The 24180-nt window shown below is 37.9% G+C and overlaps 1 protein-coding gene and 2 long non-coding RNA genes across 4 annotated transcripts; 2 read left to right on the top strand and 1 right to left on the bottom strand.

Annotated features, from left to right (window-relative positions):
* Positions 1-1063: 1063 nt before the first annotated feature.
* On the bottom strand, positions 1064-1793 carry LOC6497745 (dynein axonemal light chain 1). The gene has a single exon (XM_001961400.4). It carries the CDS (start codon positions 1680-1682, stop codon positions 1134-1136), a length of 549 nt encoding a protein of 182 aa, XP_001961436.1. The 5' UTR covers positions 1683-1793; the 3' UTR covers positions 1064-1133.
* A 923-nt stretch (positions 1794-2716) lies between these two features.
* LOC26514344 lies at positions 2717-3367 on the top strand. Of its 2 annotated transcripts, none has more exons than XR_001408561.3 (2): positions 2717-3020; positions 3100-3367. It is a non-coding gene; the product is annotated as an uncharacterized LOC26514344 (long non-coding RNA). The 2 variants fall into 2 exon arrangements; XR_001408560.3 differs by having other exon boundaries at positions 3073-3367.
* A 1829-nt stretch (positions 3368-5196) lies between these two features.
* LOC116654948 lies at positions 5197-5701 on the top strand. Its single transcript, XR_004310109.2, has 2 exons — positions 5197-5378; positions 5438-5701. It is a non-coding gene; the product is annotated as an uncharacterized LOC116654948 (long non-coding RNA).
* Positions 5702-24180: the final 18479 nt, after the last annotated feature.

Genomic DNA, 24180 nt, shown 5'->3' with positions numbered 1-24180 from the left:
AATAAATCCAAATGCCTGAATTATTTATGCAAATTCAACTTTTTTTTGGAATCCTGTGAATACTTGCGTCCTTCTTGATGTCAATGTGTACAGACTTTCTGGGATCTCAAACACTCGTTAAATCTTGCAGTGGGTACTATAATTTTAAAACAATATAAATGAAATTCATAGTTTTGGTAAACAAAATAATCTTAGATTCAAGCTCACAACTGCTGGTTTTTCGTATCTTTTGAAGCGCATATCCCATTTAATTTTCATTACAGATTTTAATTTAGTCATTTCTTAACAGATTTAAAATGAATTTTTCGGAATAAATACAGGTATAGAATTCAATCAACAAAAAATTAATGGTTTTTTAAGGGTAATTCCCGGAAATGAATCAATGTTTTAGTCATTTTTAGACAATACGGATGACAATTGGCTAAAATGAAAGCATTTGAAAGTGTTTTTACCCAAAATCTCAGTCAAACATGGCTTCACTCCCTTTCGCTCGCTGATCTAAGATCGGAAAAGTATAATATCCAACGATCAGATTATTACTAGCCAAGTTATGACTGTTATTCTTTTTTTTGTCAATATTTAATTCATATGTCATCGGATTTGAAAGAAGAATGCCATTCACGAATCAAGGCATCAAATTAATGTAAGTTGTTTTTCTTCCCCTTACTAAAAACACTACAATTTTAAAACAAAAATTTTACACCAAATCAAAAGGGTTACATTTATATATATATATTTTTAAATTTATTATATATATATGTTATATATATGTTAAATATATGTTAAATTTATATATATTTTTATTGAAAAGCAAAGTTTTATATTTTTCTTGATGCAGATGCAGAGTAAATACAGAGGGACATAAAAGTCCACTACATTTTGTAAAGGGATGAGCTAAAAGTCTAGAGAAAACATGGTCAGGCAAAACAATGGAGCTCATCAGCAGCCCGAAGAATGCGTTGAAAATTTGAAAAATCTGTCTAGGCATTATTGATGAGAAATGTCAGAAGTGCGTGTATTCGCAGGGGTCATGTCGATGGAGTTCGGGTTTTTGGAATTTTTCTTTCAAGCTTACAAGATGGCATAACTACTAGGACTCTGTTTTTTCTGCATGCTATTACAAACGTCACTAACTAGCGAATAACTGGCTCCCCGTCCAGCTTTTCCAATTTAGGCAGGCGACGAACAGCCTCGGCCACGAAGAGCGCAGGCTCCATGTTCTCGTTCAGGGGGTTGCCCACGAATGTGATCTCGCCCAGATTTGGGGGCACGGTCATACGCATGAACTCCGCCCAGTCCTTGATGAGGTTGAAGGATATGTAGAAAACCTTGATGGCCTTCATCGACTCGAGGGGCTTGATCTTCTCGATGTTGTTATAGCTAACCCACAGCTCCTCTAGTGTATCGGCCAGACTCTCGATACCATTGAGAGTTTTCAAGTTGTTTCTAGCCAGGCTCAAGATCCGCAGGTTCTTCATGCCTGCTATCCCTGAGATCTTCTCGATCATATTCGAGGAAAGGCTCAACTTTTGACACTCGGTCAGTGTGCTTAGAATGTTGTCCATTTTCTCAATGGGCGGATAACGAAACTGCAACCCAATTTCCGTAGCAGTGGCCGCCTCCTGTTTGTTTTGGTCCTCCCACTTGGCAAGGGCATCTTTAATAGTTGTGGGCTTGGACATGACTGGGCAATAATTTATTCCGCTTCCCTGTGCTTTTTTTGTGTTACAATATATACTTCTTAGTTCATTGATTAGTTTTGCAAAGCATACTACATTTACATATAATAAAGTAAAGAAGAGACTACTAAAAAGGGAAAGGCAACTGATTTTCTATTTTCACTAGTACAAATGGCCGTTAAAAGTCAGTGCCTTAAATAAGCTTTAAGTTAGGGCAGCAGCATTTTATTTATTTTTTCCGTTGAAGTGCTTATTTAGGAGGTTACACCTCACCTGTGGGGGCTAAGTAGATGACTCTACGCCAATGTGTAATTTATTTATTTGCGCATGTGTCTGATGTTCCCCAGCCGCCGTCTGTTCGCTTGTCTGGGTTCCAATGATAACTCCTTTCGCTTGGGCCATTGTTGTGGGGGGTTTTCGATTCAGGGTTTTGTGTGGAGCCTCTACCCATTGTCATATGCTACCTTTCGGTATTTTTTCTCCTTTCCATGGATCGGGGGATGGGTGGTGGAAAAGTTCTTTGTGTCAGAGGCCTCCTCGGCACTTTATTACACACATTTGAGGTGATAATACAGTTCACATTGCCACCCCTCGGGACTCACTTTTTTCGCAGGAGAGTCTGCTGCCGTTTGTCACACAATTTTCTGTTTGTTTTCCTTTTTATTGGACATTTTGGCCCCCTTTAAATTGCAGCGTTTTGATTAAATATTTGCAGCAGCTGTTATCGCAAATACAGCTAGATATTTTCGGGCAATAAATTATTGAATTGCTTTGCTCAAATAAAGCCCAAAAATATTTAAATTGGTTGAACCTTTTTGTATATTTGTCAAAGTCGGTCTGAAAATGGTAAAAACCCTATTTGATTTCAGTATTCTTGGGTTTTTGGTGTAAACTCATATAAAATTAGTCAACTCATAAATTCCATGCCAAATGCTGCAGAAGTGGTTCAAAAGAAAAAAGGAAGAAAGGAATTGGGTCGCATAGTAAAAATAGATATGGCATGCAAATTCTAATTTATGAATCGGCCAACGGGAAACTATCGATAGGTGTTCGAACTTGGAAGTTTTAATTCTCAATTGGAACAGATCAAAGAAGGCCGTTAAAATGGCTCCAAACGATAAATTTTGGAACAGTATGCCATGTAATGAAAGCTGTCAAATTTTTCCTATAAATACCGGGGCTACAGCTGTAACTTGTTCATTCCAATCCCGGATATCAAAATTATACAACGTAAAAAGCAATATAGGTTAAGCAAAAAGTTGAATCGTTTATTTATATTGTTTTTGACATAAAACAAAAACAATTATTTTTTAAAATATATAACTCACCAAACAATACCTGGTAAGTTGAAGTATTTAATAAGGAACCAAATTATATTATTTTTATTCACCAGTTCATCTTGTCGTATCTGTTTATCTAGGCAAGCCCTATCTTACGCTGAAAAATGCAACAGCAACTGACTCAACAATCAAAGAAACAGTCTGATTTCCAATGCAAACCCCAAATCGATGAGCGCATACCCACAGTTGAAAACTGAAAACCCAAATCTAAAGCCTAACACTCAAAAGCGATCGAATCCAAAAGAACTATTCATAAATATCACCGTAGAGGATTGAAACCAAAACTCACTGTATACTAAAAATGTTCATAGACTCAATAAACATTATATATTTTGATACTACCTTTAAGGCCCTGCACCTGTTAATTACTCCCACAACAACGCGCCAGGCACTGAATGTATCGAAATGCTCGAAAATGCATTTAATCAATTAGGGCAGGGTTTGGGACAGATTGTGGGTCCAGGGGACGCCTCTCGTACCACTAAGAGGCTAATCTGGCCAGGGGATGCGGTGGCTGCCCTTGGTAACCACAACATCCTGCCATCCTGCTCCGAGCTGGACGTGGACATGCGGTAAATGTTGCAGTTGTTGACAGCCCTGTTTGTACTGCTTAGTTTCAGCCAAAGTGGAGGACTAGGCGAGCGGGTTCAACCCCAGAACGGTTGGCCAAATGTCATGTATTTGATACCATTTTTGCAGCCATGCTTTTACCAAATGGATTGATTCTAATGCCACTGGATGTTCTGAATCTGAAATGGGTGGAAAATAAAGGAAACCTGTTAAAAATTCTTTTGTTAAAATTGTAAATATATATCATGAATATTTTAATAGATTTTAACCTTTTAAGCTTAAAAAAATTGTATCCTACGTAGATGTTGGTGTTTCCATTATTTATTTATCAAAAAAACCTTTACAAATATTATTACATTGTCATAATATTTGCCACCGTCGCTTAAAATGAGTTTTTAAGAAAATTATCTGTGTCCATCCAATGGTTAATCGTGGTTTATTCAATTTAATTGAAATAAATCGTGAGATAAACAATGATTTGATGCAGTCGGTGTACAAATATTGCGCAACATAATTATCAATTTCAAGTGCAGTCATCGAGCCTTTGTTTGCCCCAATCATAAACGTCAGGCAGCTCAAACGCACACCCACATGCACACGCATATACTCGAGGCAGCCAATTATGGCCAAAACGCCAGTGCGTATGCCCCTTCTTTAGCCCAGAATCCTGGTGACTCAACTGGAAGGAGTGCTTGTCTATTTGCGGCTGTGTAACCCAACTCGATTGCAGCGTGGCAGGGTGGGCCATGTGGTAGGGCGGGGCCTTGGAATTTCGGTTTCTCCCCAAGAGCGATGCGATATATTGATTGAGGAAATTGTAATAGCACAAAGGAGAGGAGGGGTAAAGCAGCAAGTATACATACCCTGGAGCAGGGAGAGACCCCTTCAATTAGTGCGTTTGATCTTGCGGTATAGAATTATCCTCCAAAGCACATTTTCTTTGGTAATCAGAATCAGGTATACAGCGTGGATCAATACCAATCGTCAGTAAAAGCGAAGAGGTATCCTAAATTAAAACTTACTATTATTTGCTTAATTTTAAGTCTCCATAAAATTATTTCCCGTTCCAATTAAAATTTTGATCCTGCGATTTCATCTGCAAGCTGTGACCTCAATTCTTCTTGGTTTTGCTAATTTGATTACTAGTCGTAAAAAAGAAAATTAATGCAGCAGGACACATTGGTCTATGGCAAACGGAGAGGCCTGCAGGACATGACTTGTGCGATGTGTGGAAAATGCGGCAGGGCAACATTTTATAATTTTCTGCAGGACGACGCAACGCATAAGTCAGCTGCAGCTCCAGTCCTTTGACGAACACGGCTCAAAGCCATGAGATGAGTGACTTGGGTTCTACACACAAAAATAAAAGGGCGTGCCAAACAAAATACATAATAAAGCTTTATATATGTACTTTTTATTGCTATCTTTCGAGTTTACCTAAGTGTTTTTAAATGAATGTTACAATTTTAAACATGATGTTTTTTTCAGTGTCAAATCCTGGTGCAAGACAGGGCCCAAAAACAGGGACCACCACACTCCGCACTGGCTTCTTTGCCGCAAATGATTTTGCAGCTGACAGTTGTCCGTTGCCATTTTAGGGAATTTAGTATTAATTATGGTCGTAATATGTTGTACATACGGCAACAGGCCATCTGAAAGGCAGAACTCCACCCAGTAGGCTCACCCTTTAATGTCACAGCTTAACAGACAAGTAGTCTGTCTCCTCCCTTTCCAAAATAAAATAGATTCCGCAAACCTCACGAAATTGTATTAAATGCTCTGAATTTACGTAAGTCAACCGACCGTGGATCGTTCAACACTAACTTCTGCTAAATGTCCTCACCTCAGAATTTATCGAGGGTGCCATTTTGTAAATCTAAAAAAAAACCGAAAAGGACCCCTTGTCTTCCGGAAATGGTTTATGTCTATGCCCCCAGACCAGTTTTTCTTGCTGTGCTGGACCTATGTTAAAATGTGTTCAACTGCATAGGGATATGATAGTTAATTTAATAAAGCCATATCCTTTTGTTGTTCCCAAGGAAAATAATACCTAATAGAGGAAGTATATGAAAATAAATTTGTAATAAAATGTTCTTGAGTTGAAACGGGTAATTATAGAGCTTCGGAGAACTATAAGTATCTTGGGATGGGTGAATAACATTTCCTAACTGGAATTTAATTGCATCTTTTCATCGCCCTGGAATATAAAAGTTTTACTCGCTTTGCCCTGGCACTATGCCACCGCAATTACATGCAACTGTCTTCCACTTAGCTGTTTAAATTTACATGTTTAATTCACGCCCATCCCCTTGGCATCTCGGCGTCGTCATCAGAGACCTCTTCAGAAGTTGAGAGCTCTTGAGACCTTTACGCAAATCGCTTGATAATTACTTAAAATAATCTGCAGACAAGTAACCACAGGCGAATGCAATTCTGCCCATGGCCACGCCCCCACAGACTCAACGCAGGAGTCTAAGAAGTCGAGCAAACAGAACAGATCCAATGCCGGATCCGGGGACTGTAAGTGATTCCCCCTAAAAAAGGCAAAAGGCAAAACCTTTTTCAATTTCCCTAGCACGTCTCAGGGCAGGCAGCAAAAACAACAATAGCCGGCAGAGAGCTAGCAGGAAAAGTGGGTAGATGAAGTTACTTCTTTGGTTGCCTTCCCCTTTTTTATGTGTGGAAACTCGAAAAACAATTAAGCGACAAGTGTCTCAATTTCAACGTCACTTACAAACATTTTATGCACCGTTCTTTGTTTGTATATGGATGTGTGCCACCGAGGCTGTGGATGGTTGAGGGTTGGGGCTAGTGGGAACAGGACATAAAATGCAAAAAGTTTTTACCCATTGAGAGGTACGCGTCGAGAAGTGGGGACCCGGAAAGAGCCCAGAAACAGCCGAGACCAACTACGAGAACATAACCAAAAAAAAAATTAGAGAAAAACTTAATTATTTGTTCTGGTGAAGTGGGCTTGGCGGAAGTCCTTGATGGAATCACTGTATGTGTGTGTTTGTTTGTGTAAGAGAGTGACTGATTGTGAGAATATGCGCATAAAAGTATGCAACGCATTTTAATCGAAAATGTCTGCAGAAAATGTGGACATTCCCGACATTCAAATGGGTTTTCGTTCTGAGTTTTCAGATTGAGGCTTCACCTGAAGAAACAAAAGCAGCATAGAATATTTCTTTATTAAACTTAAGACCCTTAGGTGTTATTAAGGTTTTAATGTTCGAGCTACGGGTCGTATGAGTAATATGGTATGCTATAGTACTAGTAGTAGTATGTATTGTATTTTAGTAAAAACTGAAAGTTCAGGTGGCGTGAATTCAGTTAAAAAGAATCTACGCCTAGAAAGTTTTTAAGAGAGTATTATTTATATATTTTGTGAATATAAGTATTAATTCTTCAATTTTCTTGAAATTCATGTCTCCTTTAGATGTTTCTAAAAGTAAACCGCTTTCGTCAAATTCTTTACCCCAAATAGATTTCCTAAATTGAATTATTCGCAAAGCCTTCGTCGAGTGGAACGGTTGAACAAATAACTACCACGCACTAAGGAAAATCCCGAGGGATTGTGTGATTTTGGTAAACTCTAGTGCCAGCCATAAACTGGCCTAGAAATGCGGCAGGCTGGCCGAAACCCAGAGGTCACTGATAGCCACCCACGGATACCCGGCCAGCAGTCATCTCGGGCGGAACGAGAAACGCCCCGACACTCAGCCAGGTGTGCGGTTCAAGTCGGCTGGGCAGGTGCAGAGCGGGTGCAAGTCGTACAGTTCAGACACGTCCGCACACACGGACATTCCTGCCAATCGCTTTCCATTTCGTGTTAAATTACACATTGAATCGGATTGCGGCGGCCATAACATAGTGGCCAAAAGGGAAGGAACAGGACTGGCACTCTCCAAACAGTTGCTGCGGTCATTCGGGGCCCTCAAATTGGTTTTTGCGGTTTTTTAATCAAGTTATTTGCCCGGTGTAGGAAGCTCAGAGATTTAATGGGCTAAGTGAGGCGAAATGGACCCCTACCGGATCCGCTCAAAGACTTGAGTTCAACAAAGTTGCATCAAATAAATATATTCAGAGGGCAATTTATTAAATGTTTGCCCAAATAAATCACAAATATGTTTTCCAATCAAACTTTTTCATGGCCCACCCAAAACGCTTGTGTCTGTGGACTGGCCAACAAATCTTCTGGGGCATTGTTTCTTGGGCATCAAATTTATTGCGTTAATCCGCATGTAAAACATTTTGGCGCACATTTTCTAAGCATTTATCAAGCGTTTTATTATTGACAGTGCTCTGCTTCAGATTCGATAATATAAATATAAATCTATTGTATATATGCTGCGTCTGCAATGGCAAAAGTTTTCGCTTAAAATAAATACATATCTGAGTTATATTTATGTCCTCGTTGACCAGCCATAAATTTTGACTTGTGCTGAGCTAAGTTTGGTTTTGGGTTAATAAGTATAAAATAATGCTTGGCATTTGGCAAATTGAGTTTTGATTTCGTTTCTGGCTGGGTAAATCGATACGTGTGGGTTGGAAGGTCAGACATGAGTTGGAAAATAAAATAGGCTTGGTCAGTAGCCAGCCGATATGAACATTAATCATGAATTGCCAATTACTATATGATCGAAAGTTGTGATAGTTTTAAATGATTCATTTGTTAAAACTATGTATTTATCGAGGTGTACATTCTAAATTTATAGACTTGAAACAGAAATATAGTTCAAAGAGTTCCATTATACGTCATTTTATCAAATCTGTATGATTTAACCAACTGCTACAGCTGTTTTATTTATCAATACAAAAAATTCATAAGTTTCTAGTTTTTCGTTTGTGTTTTCCAACCTCAATGAAAAATAGTTTCATCGAAGTAGCAGTCTTCTGCTTCTACTTAAAAGTAGTTCCGTTCCAAGTCCAATAAATTTCTGTGGAAGGGGCTTTTGTGAGAGGGCGGCGGGGACATTGGACGTTGTTACGAAAATTTTTGAACAAATTGAAAATTCCAAAAATCGGTGAGGCATGCGAGTAGAAAATGATAGAATCTACGATGAAATGCACAAAGGAACGGCTGGGGGTAGCAGAATGCACACACGCACCCTGCGTGTATCCGTAACTCCCTCTCACATCAAGTGCATAAAGGTCACCGGGTGGCTAGTGGGTGGCTGGCAGTGGCATGGAATGGCATGGAGTGGCTGTGGGTATTGGTGGGGATGGGTGGCAGTGACACATTTGGCGTGGCTTTGGCATCAAAGTCAAAAGCAACATTTGCAGCCATCGAGAGAAGCCCGAGTGGGGGAAGGAAAAGCTCTGAACAAAAGTCAGATGGGAAAATATTTTGTCATGTCATCAGCAACTGAAAACTGGCAACTGTTGCAATGGCCACCGCCAGTGACGCCAACAGGAGCAGCTCCACCACTGCACCACCATGAATCCACCACTGCCAGCTCGAGTCGCTTCGTTGCTTTTCTTCGTCGCCGCCAAATGTGGTTACAATAATTTATGCACTTGTAATGACAGACAACAAAGCGTTCAAGAAGCCAGGAGTCGTCATCCGAGTAAAACCCAAAAAACTCAAAAAGAATAAAGTTTTTTTGACTCCATAGTCGACACCTTAAATACTGTTCAATTCTTAAGGCCCTTTTTTTAAGGTTTTAATAAAACATTCTAATCCTAACGACGAGTACCAGGTGTCACATAGTCATTATATTTTATTTAATAAATTGGTTACACTAAATGAATAAATTATTATGGGTTTATCCCAAGACTGCAAATAAAGCATCATTTGAAAGTATCCTCTGCAAGGGCATTAAAGGACGGAACCCAACTCAAAAGCTCCGTTGTCTGTCAGTTGTGGAGACTGACGCGCAATAAAATGCGTGTCATGTGAGTGTCGTCACTTCGCCGTCCCTGTATGCCACGCCTCCCACCCTGCGCCCATCAGCGCGACCACGTTGATGGGTTGCCCTTTGCCGAATGTGCGCCGACTGCTCCGGGAGTCTGGCTCCGGCTGCACTTCAAAATTAATTTAAAATTTATAGTCGCCGCTATTGCGTTAAACGATGTGGAGGCCAGACGGGGTAGGGAGTGTCGGAAAGGTGGTATATACTGAATACATCTATCACGGCGTTGAGTGATTTGCGAGTGTCAAAGGAGTCGGCGGGACGGTCCCGCCATCCTTCGCCGCGCATTCGATTTATGTTAATACGCAATCCGTACGGCCAGTACAAAGGAATGCGGTTTTCGCACTTAACTCCCAAATGTTTGCTTCGTCGATTTACTGGCAGATCCCTATACGATTCTCTTCGTCTGTCCAGTAGTTTGGAGCTTTTTTATGAAAATTGTGATAACTTATCAAGAAAACTTTGAAAGAAGATTAAACTTATCGAATTCTTAGAAATTTTCTGTTATATTTGGAAATATGTTTTTATTTAGGCTCTGCTCACTTTCTAAGATTTTCACTAAAGCGTCTGTTTACCCCCAGGAACTGTTCCTTCATATTCATCCTTTTATCTTTCTCCTGTGAGCGCTCATCGTCAGCTCGTTTGTCAACACTTTATATAGTAAGTGGGGTAATTTTCAATGTAAACGCACCGCCTACAGCAGCTGCTTCGCATTCAGCCGAAGGACCCCCGAAGCCTGCTTTCTAGAAGGATGTTTTAGTCTGGAACACTGCGAAAAAAGCAAAGCACTCGGAGCATTCGAAGTTACTTTTACAAGAGCTAAACATAATGTTCGACAATATCCTTTGTTTTACCCTAAATAATATTTATAGCAATAATTTTCTGTAAACCACGACACAAAGTAAACCAAGAAAAAATATATTTTCATTCTAAATAAGAAAAGAAAGAATAATAAGTATAACAAAAATAATAAATAAGAAAGACAAAACTAATAAGTAATAATAAGAAAAACTAATAAGTACAATTTTATCAAATTTTGACAAGTGCAAGTTGCTGGTCCTGTTTTGTTTGGGCGTAGACCTCGGGGTGTGGCCCATTCATTTGAATTTTGGAAGTGGGGTGAGGGGAAGCCTACTGCGAAGGCCGACGCCGTTGTCGCGTACGGCAACTGCACTTTAAATGCACCCGGACACGTCGCCGGATCCACCGAGCCGTGGTAAGTAGGCCCTGCTCTCGGAGTTGTCGTTCTTGTAAAAGTGAGCAGCGTTTTTACAATGCCAGCAAACATATTTATTCCCCACGCAATGTTATCCTCTGCTAATATGCAAAATTCACTTGGCCCGGAGTCGCCCCGGGTTTCTTTTTGTTTGCGTTCCTTTCGTTTTTGTAAATCTTTTTATTTTCGGGCTGGCTGGGTAAATACACCCAGTAATTGATAGTTTTAGGCTATAAGGGACTAAGTCTGTATTAAAATGTAGAAACATTATGATGGCAACTGGGTAAGAGATATTTGAAACATTTTTTCCACATATTAGAATCTTGTTGTAGAAAATAACCTATTATATGTATTTGAAGGGTAATATAAAGTCATTTCGAACAGTCTTTTCTGGTGTTATTTTTTTGTGCCCTGAAACTTCAAAACTAAGCATTAAGTGTTGCCTAATGGGTTTTGAGTGTTTTTGGCGGCTATAACTGCTACAGCGCTAGCACACGAAGCCGGGAAAGAAACAGGACGAGGCCCAGCATAAGGACGAGGGCAAGGGCGAAGCTAGGCGCCCGATCAACCCAGCAATGCAGGGCATGCATTTTTGTTAGTTGCTTGCCAAAAGTTAGTCATTAGCGTTGTTTTCGAGCACTGCCGCTTCTGCATCTTCTCTGATTGCCGGGAGGCACAAAACGAAAAAGAGAAATAACAATTAAAACAATTTTAGTGTGCAACGCAGAAATCTCCTAATGACTAGTGTTCAGTGAGGTCAAGGATAAGTGGTGAACTGGCCTTTATTTTCAATAGTTGTTTAGAAGAAGTCATTCTAAATAAAAAAAAGAGTTAGTTGATTAAAATAACAATCAACCAGATATGCCAACCAATAAACGATTATTTTGAGAAGACACTCTTGACGTCAAAATGAATCTAGGTTATGGAATAAACCGAAAAAAGTATACATCAGATGTGGCTTAATTGTGGCCAACTGTAGCTAATAAATTTGAATTTTCTCGCAGATAAATTCAACCTTCAACCTTTTGCCTTATTTAGGATGCTCTATTCAAAGTAATTCTTGGTCTGACCCGCTGCTAAATCATAAATTAGGAAATTCCATACGGAGATAGCACCCATAGCAATCCCTTAACCCTCGTTGAGCCCCGGAGGAACCCAAAATAAACATTAAATTCCACCTTTCGGATCCGATATGCATATAAATCCATTATAATCACTTCGACGCCACAACAAATTATGATTGAGAATGTTCTCCAACCCCGTGTGACGACGAAATAAATCTCCAGAGACGGACGGAAGAAGGATGCGAAAGCCAAAATGGAAATGCCCCAAATACGAGGAAATGTCAAGCCAAGCAAAAGATCTAAGGACATGGTAAATCAAGCTAAATAAATCATTTAAATTATTACAGCTTTACTTTTGACGCTTTTAAGCGAAATTAAATGAAGGATCAGTCAGGGCTTGGTCGGAAAAGGAACGGAACGGACTGAAAGGGAAGGGACTGGGGGGACACATGCCGTCGTAAAAATTATTTATTTGCTTTGAAGAACGTCGAGGCGAACCAAAAATAGGAGCGCTAGCAGAAAATGTAACCCAAATCTATGTAAGTGAATCAAGAGAAATCACTTAAGTATATTTTTATGCTGGACATGCTGCCAGGAATTACAAATACTAGGCGGCACGCACGCACGCACACAGAAGGACTAGGACCAGGAGAACGACCAGCACCAGGTCCAGAAGCCTGAAACAGAAGGAGGACGAAGACAGGAGCAGGACATCGGTTTTCTTGGCGGTTTTGTGTGGCAGTCATTTGCCCCAGGGGCTTTCCCCGATATGCGGAGAGGGAAGTGGGGCTTTGAGATAGAAAACGGGGCGGCAGAAGAGCCATCAAAAGGACATCAACACGTAGCAAATAAAAGACATGCCACAAGGATATGCCGACGCTCCTTCGGATGCTCTTTGGCCAATGCTACATTGCAAAATTATTATGATTTATATGGCCTTTGGGAATGCGCACTAAAGCACACACACAAACATGTCGGGCGAGTGTCACACAAAGGACTTGGCCAGGATACGTACTATACATTCAGTCGAGTCGTCGCATTGGCCGCAAAACTTTTGCCCGCTGCGACAAAATAGAAAACTTTCTTGGCATAATTCTTTCTATTTTCCTTTAGCCTGTCGTCGTTGCCGTTGCCGTTGAAGTTCCCTCCAGCATCGCTCTAGCCATTCTGCGAAATTAGGTTAACACTGACGAATTAAGGACATTAGCGTCATAAAGAAATAAGTAATGAAAAGAGCAGCCAGTTGAGCATTTTTGCCGAGTGCGTAAAGCGCCAAAAGACAACAAGAATATAAAACCAAAAGTTTTCGAGCTTCTCAACTCAGCTGCAGGCTACATCAAGGAAGGCTTCACCAGTACATTTGGACAATAAGAAGTGTTCTCTATTGATATACAGAGGTTCAGGCCTTCAGTCATAAATTCTATAAAGTTCTTTAACTGAAACTCCTGTGTGTTGTTTATAATTTTACCACAATGCTTCGATTATTCCAAATGCCTTTCTTATCAACATGTCAGCCATATTCTCTTCTCTGCCATCTGCACGCGCATATTTTGCAGCTAATAAAATATTGATTTATTAAATTATGCCCCGGCAACGACGATTCGCTTGTCAATATTTTGCAAATTTGCGTTGGCATCAAGCGTGTCGCAGGCCAACCTCATACACGCTTCCCTGGCCCTCTTCTGCAACCGCCAAACGCACACACGTTCGGTTCATAGTTGCTCCAGGCAGCTGCCACGCCCCGTGCCCCGTGCCCCGCCCCACTACCGACAGGATCTTCTGTTGGCCTTCGTAAAGTGCTTTTTAAAATCCCGCCTGGAGCGGTTTGTTTGTTTGCATCATTGGCAGCTGTTGGTGGCCACCACTCGAAAATCGGAGATGACGGGGGTTTAGGGGCATTCCGGAGTGCGACAACCGCACAACTTTAAATTTGTTGTGCACCCTTTTCCTTTCGGTCTTTGTTTGTCTGGCCCAATAGGGCATCTTTGACGTATGACAACGCCCATGCCCACGCCCACTCCTACAACTGATTCCAGCCTCGATAAAAATATGTGCGGAAGCTTTACGGCTCAGCCAGAACCCTGGATCCCCTTCGCCTGGTAACTGCCTTTTACACTGTTTATTGATGCTTTTGTTGTAGTTTTCTGCTTTTGCTGCTGCAGACATTTACTGACGTCTATTATGCCTTTTTATAGAAATTTTCTTGGGCTCTCGAGCTGCAAAAACTTTCCGAGGAAAAGCTGTAGTTCTCGAAGGACAGAGACGTCGCATCGGGGTAAGGGTTATGGTTTTAGTTTACAACATTGTCTTGCGGTGGCTGCAAGCAAAATGGTTTTATGCAAAAATATTCTATGACACTTTTTTGTGGGTCTATTTTTCGCAAAATACTTAAAAGTTAGTTACGGAAAATTTTCACTACACCAACAATTGCTCGCCAATGGGGCCCGGCATGAAATCGGCTAACGAGTTAGTTAGCCTTCATTTTGGCTTGGTAAAAATTGTTGGGCTGTCTTTAGATATAGTTTCTTATCCTAGGAACTTTAAGCCTGTAAATATTATAAAAAGTTTGTTACAAAACCTTTGACCAAACTTAAACTCCATGTTTAACTCAAATCGGTAAAGCGTAGTTTTGGTAATCGGTATTGCGAAACTCAATTAGACACCACAAGGCGTGAAAATGGTAGTCCAGTCAGCCAGTCTAACCCAATTAAAGTCAAAAACTGCAGCACATACATACCTGACATCCGCCCACGAGGATACAGGAACCAGTACCTGCCACACATTTCCCAACGGCAACAGCACCCAAGTCCTGCCGCAAACTGCAGCTGGAGAAAGAAATAACTGCTATTATGGCACACGATAAAAGGTAAATGGCAAAGGGAAGGAAAATGAATACAGTGGTGGTGGGAGGATGAGAGAACGAAATAAAAGATCGGAAGCCAAAAAACGGGCGCATAAAAATTGCATTAAAATTGCCACGCGGACATCCGCAATGGACCCTAAACTCCATTTGGTGCTCAGGTTGGCCACTGCAGGAAATGCAAAAGTATACGGAAGTGCAAGTTCTGCAAGAAACTCTGCATCAAATTCTGGGGCGCAAAATTAAATGTTTCCGCCAAATGAGCTAGAGAAAGGACTCGTGAGCTACGAACCGAAATGAAACTTCAAACAATTTCATGTCCTTTGCCGGACGCCATTTTGCAAGTTTATTGCAAACATTTTTGGCCGGACGCCGCAAAATCATCCCTTCCTGCCACACCACGCCGGGTCCTGCATTTTATATAGTAGCAGTCAGTGTCTAATTTGGCACATCATTTAGTGCCGGCCAAATCCCCAGCCAAAAAGCAACTTGGGAACTTGTCACCTCGATGCTGGCACTTGACATCCATTAATCAATCAGGAGCCTTCCTTGCGAGGCATATTTCCTTGACTTTGGTCGGACACCACACACTGGGACAATTAGCACCCAGCTTCCAGAGACATGCGTTCCTTTCGAGGACTTCCTGTTAATGAAAGTCAGGTCCTGTTTTTTGTCATCTCGCCCATGGCATTTTTTAGGGGCTCCGAAGCAGGGGTGGCGTCTAAAATAAGTTATAAAAAGAAATATCGCAAACCTAAAATGATTAATAGCTATCTATCATTACGACTTAGTTGTCCTTTCCTTAGTTACAGCAGAAGAGTAACACTACTTTAAATGTTAGTTACTAAAATGGAGTATTTGAAATAGCTCTTAAAATCCCCCCTCGCGAAACTTAATCTGCACGTCTCTGGACCCACTTGCCTCATCAGTTCTCGCTTCATTAGCCGCACACTTACAAAGGCCAATGCCAAAAGGTGAAAACAAAAACTGTGTATGTACTTATATTAAAGGAAAAGCTGCTAGTACTTATAGACAATAAACAAAAAAGAAGAAAAAGAAACACTGCCACCAGAACAGGTCAAAGTATCACAAAAGAAAAAACTTTCAAAGAGGCAGTAATAACAAAAAAACAAAAAGAAGCTGAACAGTTCTGACGAAACCAAATGTTTGATACACTGTCGCTAGTAATTTATAAAAATTAAAACAAATAATAGTTGGAGATATTTTGAAGAAGAATTTATTAATAAACAATTTAGTTGGCAATAAAATATTTTATTTAGGGAAATTAATTCGAACCTAATTTAATAATATATAAAATAAAGGAATAAAAAGTATATTAAGAAAACAAAAGCATTATTCTCTTTCCATTGCTTTAACTTCATTAAAAAAATATTGATTCTAAAACCAAGGTAGTCACGAAAATAGACTTAAAGTATTTAGCTATTTTCTTTGTCTACAGCAATGGCTTAAAGTCTTTCCTTATCCGGCCATCAGCGGTGTTGTTGGTCGTCCTGATCAGCCTGCGGCTGATTGATCTCGTGGGAAATTTTGCACAGTTGATGCAACCAAAAGCAGCAGGGTCTAAGCAAAAAAAATACCAAGGAAATAAAACGTAAGTTTTCCCTCCACTCTTCGTTATATGGCTACTTTTTTATTTCAGTTTTTCCGTTTTGTTTTTCTCGACGGTTTTTCGTCTCGTTTCTTTGTTCATCCAGTGGCGCACACGAAAATTAACTTAATGTCACTTACACTTTAGTGCTTTGGGTTAATTTGGTTAGATTATTGTTAATATCCTTTGGGGTGCTCTGAGACAAACTCAAACTGTCTGTGTGTGGCTGCGCAAAAGTGTGAAATCGGGGGAAACTCTGGGTGAAGAGTTTTTTGCTCCGAGCTGAGGGAACATTAAGAGCTTAGGCAGTTCTAAAGTTTTTCACATAAAAATGATGCATCGCCCTGGTGGAAACTTTGTGCATTGTTTTTGGGCCTTCTGAAATTTGACATATACATATATATTTCTAAACATTTTGGTAGTTCGTTTTTCCAATAAAAAAATAACAAATAAATTCTACAAGAAAAAAATAAAAAAAGGACTGAAAAAGGCTGTAGCTAAATTTATAGATTTCAGTAAAAGATATGGTACATATTCCGATAAGCTTTCCTATTTAAGCTTTTCCATAAATGTGTTGACTTTTATACTTCTTATTAACACGAAGTGGGAAAAATTTAATAATTTAATAGGAAAATAAGAAAAGAAAATTTTAAGAATTTTGATCAGCTTATAGGCACGTGTAAATTAACTAGAAGTTTAAGCCATATTTTATATGAATATTATAAACAATTATTTGGGCACTTGCCACCAAGCTCTTTTGAGTCTTTATAATATAAACATTCCCACACTCGCATCTAGCACCCTAACGGAAGACCAAGCTTGAGAAATGAAATAAACAAATTCCCCCTATTGAGCCGGCCACGGCAAAAACAACATTAGACTAAACATCCGCTAGAATCACGCCACTGCGGCTCCCCTTTTTAAGCATCCGTATTGATACCCAAATTTTCCATGCTGATCACAGCAATCCCATTCGGGAAATTCTCTTCGGAATTCAATTCGTAATATACTTCGGGAAGATCCCGAACCAAGAAGGAAAAGAATCAGCTCAAGCCTGGTCAGTCGGAATCTAGCTTAGGTTAAGATATAATGCCTTGTTAGACTTAAGATCGGAATGAAACCTAATAAAGTTTAAATATATATTTTTTTAAAAGTTAAAACCCGTCGTGATTATAATTGGCGCCCAACGTGGGGCACGCGTTAATTAAAAATATCGATTAAAAAAAGATATTCGCGAGTGCCTCAAATAAAAATCATAGACCTGAAAAATAAAGGTTTCTATGTAAAAAAACTTATATCACGTACCGGTAATAACTAGAATAACCTCAACACCCAAAGTGGAATTTTTCAAGAAAAAAGTGACACAAAAGGAGAACAAAAACAAAATATACAAACTAAATAAATTTTGAACCACCAAAAAGTGAAAAATCAAACGAACTCAAAAAAGTGAAAAAAATTAACCCTCAACGCCCTAAGTGGAATTTTTTCAAGAAAAAAGTGACACAAAAGAGAACAAAAACAAAATATACAAATGAATAAATTTTGAACCACCAAAAAAGTAAAGAATCAAACGAACAAAGTGAAAAAATTAACTAAAATAAAATTACAAAAAAAAAAAAAAAAAAAAAAAAACACACAAACACAACAAACAACCCCGACAAACAAGAAGATAAAAAAGAAAAAGATTAAAAATAAAAAGTAAAAACTTAAACAAACTCGAAAAAAGTGAAAAAAAAATTAAATAAAATAAATTAAAAACCAAAAACCTATATTTAAAAAAAAAAAAAAAAAAAAAAAAAAAAAAAAACGGCAGAAGACCCCCCACTCAACGGAAAAAGGACTGGGAAGGAAGAAAAAAAAAAAAAAGCAATTTCATCAGAGGAACACCAAAAAAAAATCACAAACGTGAGATAGATTATTGTTTAGTTTTATAAAAAAAATAAATAATTAAAAATAAAAAACACATCAATGTAAATCCTATTTTACACACCGACACTATATTGAATTTATATGTAACCTTTTTTTTTTCCTCCTCTATTGTGTTTTTATAAATCCCCGTCTCAAAATATGTCTATATATATTTCATATAATATACCAATTATATACTAAATTAAATTCAAGAAAAAAATTGCCTGCTGTTTTGCTAAATAGTGATTAATACTGGAAGAATTAATAAACGCTTTAAGAAACTTTAAAATGACAGACTCAAACGGTCCATCTACTAGCCATAGCGCTAATTTAAGCCGACAAACACCTGAACAAACACTAACATCAGACCTAATTGTCCGATTGATAGCTAACAACCTAACACCACTACATGAGGAAATAAAAACGTTACGTTCTCTCTTGGATTCCAAATCCAATTTAGTGACCGAATTCCAAATCGAACAGATTGACGATACCATTCCATGCGACGAAACACTAGAAATAGTCAAATCCGTTCCCCAATTTTCTGGAAATTTAGACAATTACGTAGCTTGGCGAGAAGCCGCTGAAACAGCAATGGGACTCTATGTCCGCAAAAGTCGTCGGTACTTTGTAGCCCTAACCATTTTAAGAAACAAGATTGTAGGCAAAGCCAATGACGCTTTAACAAACCATGGAACCGTATTGAACTTTGACGCTATTTTGGCCAGACTCGATTTTGTCTTTAGCGACAAGAGGCCAATCCACATAATCGAACAAGAATTAAGCGTGCTGACACAAAACAGATTTTCTGTTATGGACTTTTATAATTTGGTTAACAAAAAGTTAACCCTCTTAATAAATAAAACCATAATGACGTACGGAAAAGAAAATCCAATAACTACAGAAGCAAACCTCAGACATAGACAAAATGCCTTGAGGGTATTCATAACTGGCCTAAACGGCCCAATTTCTGGCATGTTATTTTCCCTAAATCCTCCAGACTTACCAAACGCTCTAGCTAGAGTTCAAGAAATGGAGAGCAATCATATGAGGGCACAGTTCGCTTATCGTTTTAGCGCACCTCAGCGCCGTTATAACGATAACCAACGAAACCAAAACGAACCATATTATAGATCTGATGGTCAGAATCAGGGCAATCAATTGCGCCTGAACAGAACCAACGACAATTACAAAAATTATAACGGACAAAATCCCAATTATCAGCATAACAATAGAAGTTCTCCTCAGAATAATAATAATTCCCAAAATAAAAATAACCCCCAAAATAGTAATAGCTACCAAAACCATAATAGCTATCAACACAATAACACTCGGTATAATCCCTATCCAAGTTATAATACTTGGACTCAAAGGAATAATACATACCAAAACAGAAGCGAACCTATGGAAGTGGACTCCAGCATCCAAATCCAAAATAAAAATAGTAACCAAGTATTCCCAAATGGTGAACAATACCAAACTACAAATAGCCTCCAATATAATTCATTCCAACAACCAGAACAGGCAGTTAAACGCGCACAAATTGAGTCATCTGCTCAACCTAGAAACAAACAAATGCGCATAAATAATATCAAAGAGGAACATTTTTTAGGAGAAGAATAGGTCTGCCACACATATTACGATTTGACAAAAAAATTAATAAAAAACTTAATGTTATGATAGATACAGGAGCCACAGCCTGTTACATAAAAAAAGGTACCTACCAAAACGGGATAGAATTGCCCATTTACAAAAGAGTATCCACGGTTAATGGATACTCAACAATAAAAAAATGCCACTACATAACAATTTTTCAAACAAAACAAATTTTTTACGAAATAGAGGGCCTAAAGGCAGACTTATTAATAGGATACAATTTACTAAAAAAGATAGGAGCAGTCATTGACACGAACAATGACACACTAAAATGTAAGGGAAAAATCGAAAAATTGCACTATGATGAAAAAATAAATTTATTAGAACTAAACAAAGAAACAACCATACTTCCACTAAAAAAATATATATTAGACAAATATTTTAACTACGAAAATTTGTCAAGCAAGAATTCACTTAGCATAAAAAGTTTGGGATATATAAGCCCCAAACACGCCGTCGACGCTCATTCCGACATATACACTTTAGAGTACTCAGGGTCCAAAAACTCTGTCAGCGATATTTCCGAAAATTATAAATGCAACAGTTTGGGGTACATACAACCCGAACACGCCGTCGATGTTCAATCCGACACACACAATTCGAAACACTTAAGTTCTAAGAGCACCATCAGCGATACTTCTGACAATTTCAAATCTAATAGTTTGGGTTATATAAAACCCAAACACGCCGTCGATGTTCATTCCGACACAAGAAATTTGGAATACTCAGGTTCCAAATGCACCAAAAGTCAGATTTCCGACAACTACCCCTCAAGTGGTTCAGGGTACTCAGACACTGAACACGATGCCGATGTAAAATCCGATTCAAACGATATAAAGAATATAGATAACACGGCCGAAAATATTTTTGGCATAAACAATGTAAAAAACAATATAGACGAAACCGATACAGAAAACTACATTGAACTAATAATAAGCACAATAAAAAAAGTACATTCAGAAATAAATACAAATTTACCATTCCGGACGGACGTTCGCTGTGAAATAGACACAATAAACGATAAACCGATTTACTCAAGGCAATACCCATACTCACAAGCAGTAAACGAATTTGTTAATCAAGAAATACAACGAATGATTAATGATGAAATCATTAGACCCAGCAAAAGTCCTTATAACTCACCCGTAATTGTAGTATCAAAAAAAGGTACTAATGAAGATGGCACCCCTAAACATAGATTATGCATCGATTTCAGGAAACTAAACCTTAGCACGATTCCAGATAGATACCCCATGCAAGATCCGACAGTCATTTTATCAAATCTAGGAAAAGCTAAATACTTTAGTACTATAGACTTAGAATCAGGTTTCCACCAAATTTTGATGAAAGAATCAGACGTAGAAAAAACTTCATTTTCAATTAACAACGGAAAGTACGAATTCATTAGAATGCCATTCGGGTTAACAAACGCACCTCGAATCTTCCAGAGGGCAATGGATGATATACTTCGAGAACATGTTGGTAAATTCTGCCATGTCTACATGGATGACATAATTGTTTTCTCTCACTCCCTCGAACAACATTTCAAAGACCTAAATTCAATCATTAATATTTTACATAAAGCCAATATGAAAATATCATTAGAAAAATCTCAATTTTTTAAATTAGAAACTTCATTTTTAGGATATGTAGTAGCGCAAAACGTTATTAAAACCGATCCTCAAAAAATAGACACCATATCGAATTACCCAATTCCCAAAAATATCAGAGAGCTGCGTAGCTTCCTGGGTCTCACTGGGTATTATAGAAAATTTGTAAAAAACTATGCAACCATTGCCAAACCCCTGACTAGATTATTAGAAGGTTCCAATGGAAAAATATCCAAGAGGATGTCAAAAAATGTTTTAATTACTCTTGACGAGACTGCAATACAGGCATTTAATGAACTCAAAGAACACCTAATTTGCCAAATAGAACTGGTCCAACCAGACTATTCAAAACAATTTACATTAACAACTGACGCATCCGACGTAGCCATAGGAGCAGTACTTTCTCAGGACGGATACCCAATCACTTTTATATCAAAAACCCTTAACAAAACTGAAAGAAATTACGCGACTAACAAAAAAGAACTTTTAGCAATAGTATGGGCATTAAAAAACCTAAGAAACTATTTGTACGGAGTATCAGGAATTGAAATACATACAGACCATCAATCACTCTCATACGCAATTTCGGATAAAAACCCAAATGTGGAATTAAAACGATGGTTCAATTACATAGAAAGCTTCAGGCCAAAAATTTTGTATAAACCGGGTACTACCAATGTAGTAGCAGACGCACTGTCCCGAATTGAAATAAATAATATTACAGAAGATGAAGACGTAGAATCCACGGATTACGGAACCCAACACTCAGCCGAAAGTAGCTTTAGTAACATTATAGGCGAAACAAAAAAACCACTTAATCAATTTAAACAACAACTTTTAATAGCAAAGGGAAAATTCACAATTCATGAACAGATAAATGTATTTGAAAATAAACGTCATATTATTGAATATGATCAACCAGAAAACTTAGTTACAGTCCTTAAAGAATATCTACAACCCAATATTAATACAGGGATTCATTGTACTCCTGAAGTGTTGTATGAAATTCAAGTTCAATTAAAAAATAACTTCATTAATAAATTCGTATATACAAAAAGTTTTGTTGTAGACATAACAAATAATGACGATAAAGCAATAATTATAGAGGAAACACACTGTAGAGCGCACCGAGGATTAGATGAAAATTATAAACAAATAACCAGATTATACTATTGGCCGAATCTGTACAAAAAATTAAAAGAATATATAACAAATTGTGAAATTTGTAATACGAACAAATATAATAGAAACCCGACTCAAATACCTATTGGAGAAGCCCCCATTCCAAAAATAGAAGGCCAACACTTACATATTGACATTTTTTACGCGCAAAATCTAACCTTCTTAACTTGCATTGATGCCTATTCCAAATACCTCGTTGTAAAAGAAATTACTAACAAAAAAAATATCGATATAAAAGTCTATGAAATACTTCAAACATTTCCCCAAGTTAAAACGATTATGACAGATAACGAACCTAGCTTTACATCAGCACAATTTAAATCCTTCCTACAGCGTTCTGGTATTTCAATCCATTACGCAGACCCCAGACATAGCCTTTCGAATGGACAAGTTGAAAGAGCCCATTCAACCCTAACTGAGATAGCTCGTTGTATTAAAGATGAGTACCGTCTCCTAGAATATTCCGAAGTTATTATAAGAGCAGCAAAAAGCTACAATATGACAATTCATTCAGTAACAAATCAAAAACCATACGACATTTTATTCAACAAAATAGATCACAGTGACTTACCATTAAAACTACAAACAGCACAAACTAAAATGTTAGATTATCATAATAAAAATAAATTAGATAAAAATTATCATGTAGGAGAAGTAGTATACGAGAAAATACACGGAGAAAGAAACAAATTAGGTCCCAGATTTAAAAAACAAGTCGTTCAGGAAAATTTACCCAATAAAGTAATCATTAATAATAGGAAACGAGTTATTCATAAAGACAACATTAAATAAGCCATATTTTACAGAAAATGGAAATACCATTTATCATCACCATTTTGATAATCACTTGCCACTCCGAAATAATCGACTACACTAACAACGAATACCTACTACTGAAGAATGAAAACGAGGTATTGACGTATGACTCATTCGAGGACCTCTTTCATATCACAAACCTAAGTTTTTACAAAGAAATAATTAGAATAGAAGATAAAAATACTAACAACAGCAACTCAGATTCAGACTGGGACATTTCCCAAAATCTAAACATTATTAAAATTCTTATGTCCCAATTAATACCATCAAGAAATAAAAGGGGCATTAACGAATTGGGCACAGCATGGAAATGGCTAGCAGGTACACCAGACCATGACGACTTAATAAGAATAGAAAACAAAATTAACGAACTGACAGAAAACAATAACAAACAATTCACAATAAATTCACGTATATTTCAAGAAGTCCAACTTATGACCAAAATTCTTAACACAATCGTTGTTAACAAAGAAACAAAAGTAAGACAACACCGACTACAATTAATTACACTTGATATCCAAAATTTAATCGATACAATCACCTTAGCAAAAATAGACATTTTTAATACGAAAATACTAAACGAACAAGATATTAAAGAAATATTTAGACACGAAAATAAACCAGTTGTACTATCAGATCTGTTAGACATCTCCACTTTTAAAATAATAAAAAACCAAGACCTACTTATAATATACATAAAATACCCAATTATAAACAATATCTGTAGCTTGTACACATCAAGGGCAATTGCCCAA

This window comes from Drosophila ananassae, chromosome 3R (assembly GCF_017639315.1).
Source record: "Drosophila ananassae strain 14024-0371.13 chromosome 3R, ASM1763931v2, whole genome shotgun sequence".
NCBI lineage: Eukaryota > Metazoa > Arthropoda > Insecta > Diptera > Drosophilidae > Drosophila > Drosophila ananassae.
Note: the sequence above shows the minus strand (reverse complement) of the source record. Positions and strands in the feature narration are given on the sequence as shown.